General features: G+C 34.9%; 1 protein-coding gene across 1 annotated transcript; it reads left to right on the top strand.

Moving 5' to 3' along the window:
• Window positions 1-222: 222 nt before the first annotated feature.
• Window positions 223-11,953, top strand: gamt (guanidinoacetate N-methyltransferase). Its single transcript, XM_030131409.1, has 6 exons — window positions 223-565; window positions 3,319-3,464; window positions 4,750-4,813; window positions 8,819-8,886; window positions 9,746-9,856; window positions 11,693-11,953. Exons 1-6 carry the CDS (start codon window positions 388-390, stop codon window positions 11,831-11,833), a joined length of 708 nt encoding a protein of 235 aa, XP_029987269.1. The 5' UTR covers window positions 223-387; the 3' UTR covers window positions 11,834-11,953.

The raw sequence follows: 11,953 nt of genomic DNA, 5'->3' as shown, positions 1-11,953 counted from the left end.
AAAGATTGATATTTTTAGTTATTTATTCAAATGCAGATCTTGTGGAGTTTCATTTTTGGGTTTTTTTGTTGTTGTTTTTTTTTTTTAATTTATTATTATATATTAGTCCAATTTTTTCAACTGGTTTAACATGCGGGGCCTGTGGGTGCTCCTCTGCAGACCCTGGTGCTGGTTCTTCCCTCTGAGTGGAGCTTCTGTTCCATAGATGATCTCTGACTCCTCTTGGAATGCGTGTGCGCTGTTTGACCTCCAGTAAACTCCTGCTCCGTCAGCACTTCTGCTCCACATATAAACCTCCGCCGCCTGTCCGTCACCCTCTTCTGTGTGCAGAACCGGTCTGCTAGACCCGAACCCACGACCAGACCCGTCCCCGTTAACCTCCACACCATGACCACCGCAGCTCAGCCCATTTTCTCCAAAGGAGAAGACTGTAAGTCCTCCTGGCATGACGCGAGCGCCGGCTACAATGAAGCAGACACGCACCTGGAGATCATGGGCAAGCCCGTGATGGAGAGATGGGAGACCCCGTATATGCACTCCCTGGCCACCGTCGCCTCCTCCAAAGGTAAAGGTGGAATTTTGGGGGGGGGGATCAGGGTTCCATTATCGGACAAGCAGTTATTTCTGGTGGTACGTCCGATAATGGACCCACAGGTAATAGCACAAAAAATGGCACAACATGCGAATTGTATGAGGATGTAAACTCAAAAGGTGCAAATGTTCTTAAATATTTATAAAAGAAACAACACATTTATTCAAAGAGACAGTTTTTAAATGTGTAACATCTCTTTTTTTAACAAGAGGTTGTAATTAATGAAATATAAAGGTTTCATTATTGGACAAACCATTAGGTGCACAAGTTCTTAAATATTTATAAAAGAAACAACACATTTATTCAAATAAACAGTTTTTAAATATGCAACTTTTTTTTATAAGAGGTTTAATGAAATACCGATGGGTCCATTATCGGACAAATCATTATTTCCGGGGGTGCGTCCGATAATGGACCCACAGGGAATAGCACAGAAAAATGGCAGGGATGTAAACTGAACAGGTGCAAATGTTCTTAAATATCTATATAAAAAAAACCCAACATATTTATTCAAAGAAACAGTTTTTAAATATGCAACTCATCTTTTGTTTTTTGTTTTTTTTTTACAAGAGGTTGAAATGAATTAAATACAGAAGCAGGAGCAGATTTTCCCTAAAAAGGAAGATGACCAATGCAAACTGACACTAACATGCAAAAAAATTTGAGTTTAGGGTTAAAAATGCGCAGAATAAAATTCCTAATTGTGTAAGTTCTATGGAAAATGTGTAAATGGCACAATATGCACTTAATGTGGGGATGTTAGTTCAACATGCACACATGTTCTGATTTTTTTATTTATTTTTTTTAAAAAGAAACAACTGATTTATTCTATGGAAAGTGCTTCAAACCTGTGTATTTATTTTGTGGTCACCTTCTTATTTTGTTATTTTTTAATTCATTGTTAATTCACTAGTGGGTTGAAATGAATGAAACACAGAAGCAAAGGCAGAACAGGGGTAAGATCAACAATGCAAATTAATACTATGATGCAAAAAAAAAATGGGGGAAAAAATTGAGTTTAGGGATTAAAATACACAGGAAAAAATTCCCAACTGCTCAGTTTCTGTGGAAAAGTGTGTAATGGTGAGATTTTCCTTACATTCGTCTTACTCCTTAACTTGTAGTAACTGATATGAAGGACACGTGTGAGCAGTGTGGTGATCTGTGAGTACGACAGCAGCTGCTTTTCTGCTCTTGGGAACAAATATCTGCAGAGGGAAACCGATCACCTGCTGTTAGTTATATACAACACACACCCTCCGAGACACGTGTGGGAGTGTCAAGAAAGTGCTGAAAATGCAAAATCTGGACTGAAATACACCGACAATTTATCATTTTTCCAGATGAAATGCAAACTTCATGTGTTTTCTGTGGAATATTTTGTCTTAAAAGTGTCCAAACTTTTACTATGCAGCGTTTAAACAGTTAATTGTTGTGGCACCGAATCACTACGAGGGGTCAACTGGTCTCTCATCTATTTATACGCTTCTCTGAAAGAAAATGAAACCCCTCAGCCTTCTGTCCAGTTACAACCAGCGGACTTTACGTCGACACATACGGAGAAACTTTAAACCAGAAAACACTGTTATAGCAGAGAAAGGTCAGAGGTCAGAGTGCAGAGTTAATCAACCCAAACACATGCCTCCTCTGGGTGGAGTCGGAGCCTCATAACCCCTGAGTAAATACAAACACAACTGCACTATGTGGACAAAAGTATCTGGACATGGTGAATTCAGGTGTTTCTTTTCTAACAGGAGTCTGGGATACAAAACAATAATAAATGTCATAATATAGTTTTATACTGGGATAAATATCAGTGCATTGCATTGATTAGTTTGGTTTAAATTGTTATCTTTGCTTCCAAAAAAATTGTTTTACTTCATTTCTCTCAACATTGATTTTGCTTTACATTTTTTTATCCTTTTTTTTTTTATCCATCTAAAAAAACATTTGCGCTCTGACTAAATAATTTTCTACCACAGCTAACCATCTACTCTCTTCACATCTCACTTAGGAAGAAAAATCTCCCATTGAACTTTAAGGAAATATTGATGTTTATATGTTAAATCATCATGAACGGGACATCTTACAGCTGTAGACATGGTGTGTCCCAATATTTTTGTCCATATAGTTTATAAACATCACCATTAAGTAAAATTTTTTCAGTAAAAACCATCTTTGAAGATATTATACAACACATTTGGAGAAAATCTAATTTTCACTAAAAGATAATGTAAAGTTATTTTATTCAATTTGGCAGCCCTTTATAGATCACTTTAATATTAAGTAAGTAGGCAGACCCCCCTCCCTCCTTTTTGTGTGTGTGTGTGTGTGTACATGTGAGTGCAGGTGTAGTGTTCTTGTTCTGACATCACATATATTGGATACTGTTTATGACTTTTTTTATATTGTCATTATTCTAATTTCAATAAAGAGTTTTTAAAAAAAAAACATCTTTGAGGCATTTTGGAAGCAAAGCTAACCATTTAGACAAAACTAGCCGATGCAATGCACTGATATTTATCCCAATATAAAACTATATTATGACATTTATTATTGTTTCGTATCCCAGACCCCTGTTAGAAAAGAAACACCTGAATTCAACGTGTCCCAATACTTTTGTCCGTGTAGTATAGATCAGATGGATTTATTGTAAAGATAAATGAAAGTGAACATCGTCTCTTCACTCACCTTTCTGTTTTTTAATGCTTTCACTGTGTTCGCAGGCGGCCGTGTTCTGGAGATCGGTTTCGGCATGGCCATCGCCGCCACCAAAGTGGAGTCGTTCCCCATCGAAGAGCACTGGATCATCGAGTGCAACGACGGCGTGTTCGCCAGACTCGAAAACTGGGCCAAGTCTCAGCCACACAAGGTCAGTCGCACTAAAAACCAGAACGGGCATGAATGTAAAGACGATCAAAGAGTCATTTCTACAAATAAAGTTAGCGAACACTCCTTTTAATTCAGGGTCCACGTTCAGCTCAGTATGATCAGACCAGTACAATACTATCATGATAATCATGAATAATGACTATTCCAAACTTTAATCTTTGTTTTAGTGTGAATAAGTGAGATTACATGACAAAAAATGTCAAAAAATGGGGATAATCTAAACTATGAACAATGCGAAATATCTTAATAGAAGTGCAATTTTTACTCATATTCTGCCTGTTATTAAATATTTTGTGTATTTGTAGATCCACTGTGATCTGTAAGTTGTAATGCACATGTGGAAATGATAAACTGAGGCAGAATATTGTTAAAATTGCACTTATTTTTCTTAGTAAATTTGCGGTCGTTTGTGGTTGTTCATGTTATTCACATTTTTTTAAAGGATAGTTTGTAGATGTAAACGTTTTCATAATGTAATTTTTCACTGTAAAACACAAAGAAAAGTTTGGAGTTGAATTATTCACAGGTTATTATGTTATGTTAAATTAAATTATGCAAATGTTTATATAATATATAATTAACATAAACAGCCTGAAATTTCTCAAGAAAAGTGTAATTTAATTTAATTTAATTTAACTTATTTATTTTATTTATTTGCACATCATAAACAGCAAGAGAAAATTTTTTAAAAATGCAAGTAACACAACTGTGCAGGAGAAGATAGACGCTGAAAAAGGCCGATGTAAATACTTCCCTGGAAAGAAACAATACACAGGAAAAAAAAAAGAATTAAAAATAAAACTGAAATAAAAACCTCAAGTAAAAACAACAGAAATACAAATCAAATGATTTACAGCCCTTACATTTTTTGTAAACTAGAGTCTTTTTCAGATGCTTTTTAAAAACAGGCAGAATATTGTTATTGTCATTATTCATAGGTTCTTGTGTGATTCTTTTACTGGTCCGACCCCCTTGAGATCATGTCAGTCTGTATGTGGCCCCTGAACTAGAATAATTTTGACATTTTTGATTGTTAACATCTACATAAATTCGTCTCACGGGCCGGATTGGACCCTACGGTGGCCGGTTTTGGCCCACGGGCCGCATGTTTGACAACCCTTGACGTACAGGTTTAAATCCACCATAACAAACCATCCGCTGAATGTTTTCCTTCCTCACTCTGTACCTGCATCAAACCATAAAAGCATGTGTAAGCATGTAGTTATTCCTGGCCTTAACGTGGAGATGCTGCTGTGTTTGTGCAGATCGTTCCTCTCAAAGGCCTCTGGGAAAACGTCGTACCCACTCTGCCAGACAACCACTTCGATGGTAAGAAAATAAACCAGACCAGCTGGAGTTGTTGCCATATGGAGGCGTTTCAGTACAATGTCGGAGCCCGTGGCGTCCCAGAGGGTGATGTTTCTTATGTTCTGTGCAGGGGATAATAATAACTTGTTCTAAAGTCGAGTCAAGTTTCTTCGTCAGCGTCATTAAACATGTTGAAGATGATCTACCTCATCATCATATAGAAGATTTAGCTGATATATATATATATTTTTTTTAATTCAAATTTTTATTCCAAACAGTCTCACAACATATTATACAGAACATCACTGATACAAACTTAACTGTTCTCTCTTTTTTTTTTTTTTTTTTTTTTGAAGACAGAAAAAAAGGGTGTCGATACTGCTCACAGAAAGAAAAAAAGATTACACTGGGTTACAAAAAAAATGTTTTTTGCAAGTTGTCTAGGTTTTTTTCAACTGAATCAGGACCATTTTGCACCGCTAAATCCAAAATGACATCTGTTTTTCTCAATCAGGTCAGGTTTTTTTGCTAATTGGATTTTGAAAAATTTGATCTTCTCACAAAATATAATAATTAATACCAAAATCAGATTGGTAAGCACACTTTATGAAGCTTGCGACTTGATTCCTGTTAGGTACAATGGTGTATTCAGCGCAGATGGAGCAGAATATGTCAGGCTTATTTTTGCAAGATCTTCTAGTCGAAGCCATTTCATTCACCTGTAATATTAAAAAAAACATTAATCATAAATTTGCAAAAGCACAATCTTCAGAACTCATTTATTGTAAGAAATATGAAAGAATTTTGTATCATATGACGTGAAAATGCCCATAAATGTAAGCAAAAATGTTCAAAAGCCAATATGTAGCATAGTTCAGAAAGTTGACCTGATTGAGCAAAATTAATGTGATTTTTGGATTCAGCACCAAAATGATCCTAAATCAGCTCAAAAAACTTAAACAATAAATTTGGTGTTGACCAGTGTTATCGGTGAATCTTTGTTGCATGAGTAATGTCATAAATATAGACTTTCCAGTGCAATACAAAACAGAGGGGTAACTGGTGAAAAAAAATCTGTGCTTCTCATGGCCATCCTACATTTGCAGAACAATAACATGAATATACTAAAGATTATAAATAAACATATTTACATTTACTTTCACGCACACACGTTTATGTACACGTATATACAGTGGTGTGCAAAAATATTAGAACACTTGTCAAATCTTAACAAACTGGTGGTTTATTTGTTCCCAGCGCCTGAATTTAATTCTTTAATTCTTACTAATGTAAGGAACTATGAAGTAATGGTACTAATGTAAGGAACTATGAAGTAATGGTACTAATGTAAGGAACTATGAAGTAATGGTACTAATGTAAGGACTGATGAAGTAATGGTACTAATGTAAGGGACTATGAAGTACTGGTACTAATGTAAGGAACTATGAAGTAATGGTACTAATGTAAGGAACTATGAAGTAATGGTACTAATGTAAGGAACTATGAAGTAATGGTACTAATGTAAGGAACTATGAAGTAATGGTACTAATGTAAGGAATGATGAAGTAATGGTACTAATGTAAGGAACTATGAAGTAATGGTACTAATGTAAGGAACTATGAAGTAATGGTATAAAATGGAAATAAATCCAGTGGTAAAGTAAGAAAACATGATACTATTCACTTTTGCATCATGCTAGCGTTAGTTACGTAAGTTCATAGATTCTAAAGCTTGATACATTTGATGTATAAAAACTGTGTGTAACATATTTCAAGCAATAGAATCTACAAAGTGGCAAGAATGTTAATTTAGATTCTAAAAGTCAAACCTAATGATGCTGCTTTGTGCGTAGATATAAACAACTCGTTATAATCCAGCGGAAAGACAATAACTCTCATTTCTGAGTGATTAGAAACTAATGAAAACATAATTATGAGCATTGGATTCCATTTCTGCAATTAGAGCCTCATAAATCTTACAAGCTGGGGCTTTCAAACTAATTAAAAACAATAAAATAAAACTAATAAGACCATTAAAGTTGGTATTAAACATGATTGTAAACACATAAAGACAGTTTGACTACACTAGATTAACCCTTTCATGCATGAATTATGAGAACCTTAATCAAGATTTTTTTCCTGAGTGTTTTTATTCCTCTTTAGGCATGAAAAAAAAAACATGCCTAAAGAAAATTTTCTTCTGAACCTGTTTTTCATGGAGCTGCAAAAATGTCCACTCAGCTGGACACCATGAAGCAAGGAAACATGTATTTACTGTTTTACTGTGTGAAAACGATGAAATAAAAACATTTTTAATGCTTATTGTAGGTCATTCATTTCTCAGACAGGGGTAGTTGTTTGTTTACCTGCTTTACTAGTTTGTCTGATAAATGAATTATCTACAAAAATTATATGTGCAAGACAGTATGAACCTTCAGCAGACATTTTAATGCAACTAATCTGAAGTTTTCTCACATTTTAACATGCTAATACCAGTCAGTACTCACTTCATGGAAATAATATGCAAAAAAAAGGTGGTTTTTGACTCATTTTTGGGTGGTTTTGGGGTCATTTTGGGGTGATTTTTAGGTGGTTTTTGGGTAATTATTGGGTAATTTTTGGGTAGTTATTGACTAATTTTTAGGTGGTTTTGGGGTCATTTTTGGGTGACTTTTAGGTGGTTTTTAGGTGTTTTTTAGGTAATTTTTCGGTGGTTTTTATGTGGTTTTTAGGTGTTTTTTAGGTAATTTTTGGGTGGTTTTTAGGTGTTTTCTGAGTAATTTTTGGGTGGTTTTGGGGTCATTTTTGGGTGATTTTTAGGTGGTTTTTGGGTAATTTTTGGGTGGTTTTTAGGTGGTTTTGGGGTAATTATTCGGTAATTTTTGGATGGTTATTGACTAATTTTTAGGTGGTTTTGGGGTCATTTTTGGGTGACTTTTAGGTGGTTTTTGGGTGGTTTTAGGTGGGTTTTGGGTGATTTTTAGGTGTGTTTTTTTCTTTTTTTAAACATGATTTTTAGGTGGTGTTTATGTAGTTTTTAGGTGTTTTTTTAGGTAATTTTTGGGTGATTTGTAGGTGGTTTTTGTTTAATTTTTGGGTGATTTTTAGGTGGGTTTTTAGGTGGCTTTTGGGGTAATTTTTGGGTGATTTTTAGGTGGGTTTTTAGGTGGTTTTTGGGTAATTATTGGGTAATTTTTGGGTGATTATTGACTCATTTTTAGGTGGTTTTGAGGTCATTTTTGGGTGACTTTTAGGTGGTTTTTGGGTGATTTTTTGGTGTTTTTTTTTTTTTTTTTTTTTTTTTTTTTTACATGATTTTTAGGTGGTGTTTATGTGGTTTTTTAGGTGTTTTTTAGGTAATTTTTGGGTGGTTTTTAGGTGTTTTTTTGAGTAATTTTTAGGTGGTTTTGGGGTCATTTTTGGGTGATTTTTAGATGGTTTTTGAGTAATTTGTAGTTGGTTTTAGGGTAATTTTTGGGTGAATTTGGTGATTTTTGAGCAGTAACTTATCATTTCTACATGAAAACAAAAAAGCAACAACTTTAAAAAAACAACAACAAACAAACAAACTTAATTACAGACTTAAAACAATAACAAGCACTTGATTTATACTTAAACATGTTACTCTAGATCAGGTTTTTCAAGAAAAGCGTAGTTACATTAATGGTCTGAATGTCAGTGTATGGGATAATGCATAAGCGTCCACTGTGTTGGCTGATATGGAACTAAAACAATAAAACCCATGAACATACATGAGAACAGCTGGAGAAGAACTGTCCACTGGAGTGACCATCGTGCATCAAAGGGTTAAAAAAAAAAAAAAATCACCTCTTTGGACTACAGGGGCTTCATAGAAATGTTCTGCTTGGTACAGTTCTGGGTTTACTCTTAGATTTATAGTGTTCTAGAGACCGACACCTGACTTCAATAAAAAGACCTGAAGGCGTCGTAGATCATTCATCCCTCCAGTGTCGCCGTTTGATAAAAGACATGAACCTGAGTGATGTACGGTTGTTTTTGTCGGCAGGAATCCTGTACGACACCTACCCTTTGTCAGAGGACACGTGGCACACTCATCAGTTCGACTTCATTAAGGTAGGACGAGGAAATCCAGGTCATCCGTGACACACACCTGCTTCAGAAAGTTTAACACAACAAACAGCAAAGAAAGTGACAGAAAGTCAGTCCAGAACAAACAGACGTCAGAGTCACTTTAGTTCAGGTTCAACATTCAGAACAAATATGATCTGAAACAGGACCGGACCAGTAAAATAATAACATATTAACCTAGAAATAATGACAACTACAAACTGAATGAGTGAAAAAAGGAACATTACATTATGAAAATATTTACGTCTACAAAGCATCCGTTAAAAAATATGAATTACATGAACAACCTGAAATTTCTAATGAAAAATAAGTGCAATTTTAACAATATCAGAATACTTTAGTAATTCTAGGGGAAACTGTTCGTTTAAATATCTATCTATCTATCTATCTATACACTATTTATTTATTATTATCATTATTTCTCAGTTTATCATTTCCACATGTACATTACAACACACAGATCACAGTGGATCTACAAATACACAAAACATTGAAAAATAGGCAGAATATTGATAAAATTGCTAAAAGTATTTAAGACATTTCAGGTTGTTTGTATTTGTTCAGGTTCATATTTTTTGTGAAATGATGGTTTGTAAATGTAAATATTTTCATGTAATTTTACTTTTTTACACTAAAAGAGAAACATTTGAGGTTGTCATTATTTATAAGTTATTATGATAGTATTTTACTGGTCCGACCCACTTCAGGTCATATTGGTCTGTTTGTGGAACCTGAACTAAAATGATTTGAACACATTTGTATCAGTGTATCAGCGGAGCGTTAGTTTGGACACAGCGTCGACCTTCATGTCAGTCATCCTGAGGTCGTGTGCGTTCTTCTGCAGGGCCACGCCCACCGGCTGCTGAAACCCGGCGGCGTCCTCACCTACTGCAACCTGACGTCCTGGGGCGAGCTGCTCAAGACCAAGTACGACAACATCGACAAGATGTTTGAGGTACGGAACCTTTATGTTCTGCAGACGAAAGACAAAAAGGACGAAAGACTATCACGACCACAATTAATAATAATCTGACATTTGGACAGTTAAGTCATACTGTTACTGGAATAAAGTTGCAGCGTTTTGAAGGAAGACTCATGATTATGTGAAAAAATGAGGTTTCAGTTCAATGAATGAACAACTATTTAGTGGAAAGTGTCGGTTCTACAACAGCCAGACGACCTCAGTGATGATCTTTAACATCGGATCCATAAACCTGCAGATTATGATACTGCCCGATCAGATTTAACAAAAAATAAATAATTGTTTTGTGAGATAAGTGACAGTTTGAGGTGTTACGACAGCTGTTATAGTCTGTCATGAAGCTGAACACATGTGAACTTTTATCTTTTTTCTTCTTTATATGGAAAAAAATAACAAAACTGTCACAAAATGTCATTCATTTCTTCCATCGTGACTCAAAAATGCACTCTGTGGTGAACATTAGGAGAGCGTTCAGCCCAGTGGAGAAACTAAGCTTATATTAATTACAGTATATATGTAGAGTAATAAAAAGAAGTTAAAAGAAGATGTATTTCTTTTAAAGAGGTTCAACTGTAAAATAGTGCTAATTTAAAACTTAAGCAATGTACGTCCTTCCAAAAAAGCATGATATACATCTATATTTGAGAGTTATGGCTGTAATTGGAAAATTTATTTATTTATTTATTTTCTTTCTACTTGACACCATGTGTTCCGTAGCTTAAGTTGTAAAGTAGGCGGGCATTAGTAACCTTTGCTTCTGCCTAATTGTATTATTTGTTTTTTCTTCTGTTGTTTTGAAATGCTTATATGACTGAAAATAAACTAATAGTGGAAATTGGGGGTAGGAGTACATAAGTTTTTAATTCTTCCTACTACTTTTCGAGCATGCATAATTTCATTTCATTTGTTTTATTATTATTATTATTATTTAGTTGTTTGTTTGCTTATCAATCATTTATGTACCAGTACTTATATTTTATTGGTTGATTTTTATTTTGATTTCACTGTCTACATGTCTGAAATAAAGATTTCATTCATTCATTCATTCATTCATAGTATGTAAGTATAAAAGTATATTAGTATAGTTTCATGTACATTTAAGATTAGACAGTGGAATATTTCATCTTTAGTCCTGACTATGTTTCGCTTGATCACTAATATTAGTAGAGTTGTCAAAATTCCCAGCTGACCCAAATGCAGCATCTGCTTTGCAAGATTTCCTTATTTCTTTACTTCATTAAATTTATTCTTGTAATGTTGCGACTTTATTACCACATTTGTTTTGTCAGAATGTCTGTTTTTTTACCCTCAGTGTGTTCCTTATAGAGTTAACATAATTCTGCTCATATGTCTGTTGTTTATTATCTATAAGTTTGTTGATCTGTAACAAAATCTGATCCTCTGCATCTAATGAGTACGTTACGTCATCAGTGTTCAACCCGTTTGAGAACTGAAGTTAAAAGATGACAGGTTACACTTGATGACCTGCGGACAAATGAGTTTTTGACTCAAGTACAAATGAGAGGTGCTTGTATTTGACTTTTTTCCCCATTTTCTGATTTTATCCAGATAAAACAAATAAGATCTAGCTACAGTTTTAATGACAGAGGTATAAGTAGGTAAGTTTGAATCTACTAAATCTTCTGCTACTTTGACTCTTCTCGTCCTATTACGTATGGAACACAGAGGTGACCAGGTTCATCCAATACTGCGATCACTTCATGGTTAACGTTCAAACCGATCGGGCTGTAAAGTCAGATAAAAAACCAGCCGCCTCACGTCGCCCAAATCTGTGTTAATGATTTTCAGGAGACCCAGGTGCCTCATCTGCTCCAGGCCGGATTCAAGAAGGACAAGATTAGCACCAGCACCATGGACATTGTACCGCCGACCGAATGCAAATACTACTCCTTCCGCAAGATGATCACTCCCACCATCGTCAAAGAGTGAAATCTAAAGATGCAGCTGATTTTTTTTTTTACTTTAACTGTAATGTGTCTTAAGTCTCCATCTTCATTCTGTTCGTCTCAGTGATCATCATCTTTCAATAAACCCAGTCCGTCCCAACTC

The sequence above is a fragment of the Sphaeramia orbicularis genome, chromosome 4 (genome assembly GCF_902148855.1).
Source record: "Sphaeramia orbicularis chromosome 4, fSphaOr1.1, whole genome shotgun sequence".
NCBI lineage: Eukaryota > Metazoa > Chordata > Actinopteri > Kurtiformes > Apogonidae > Sphaeramia > Sphaeramia orbicularis.
Note: the sequence above shows the minus strand (reverse complement) of the source record. Positions and strands in the feature narration are given on the sequence as shown.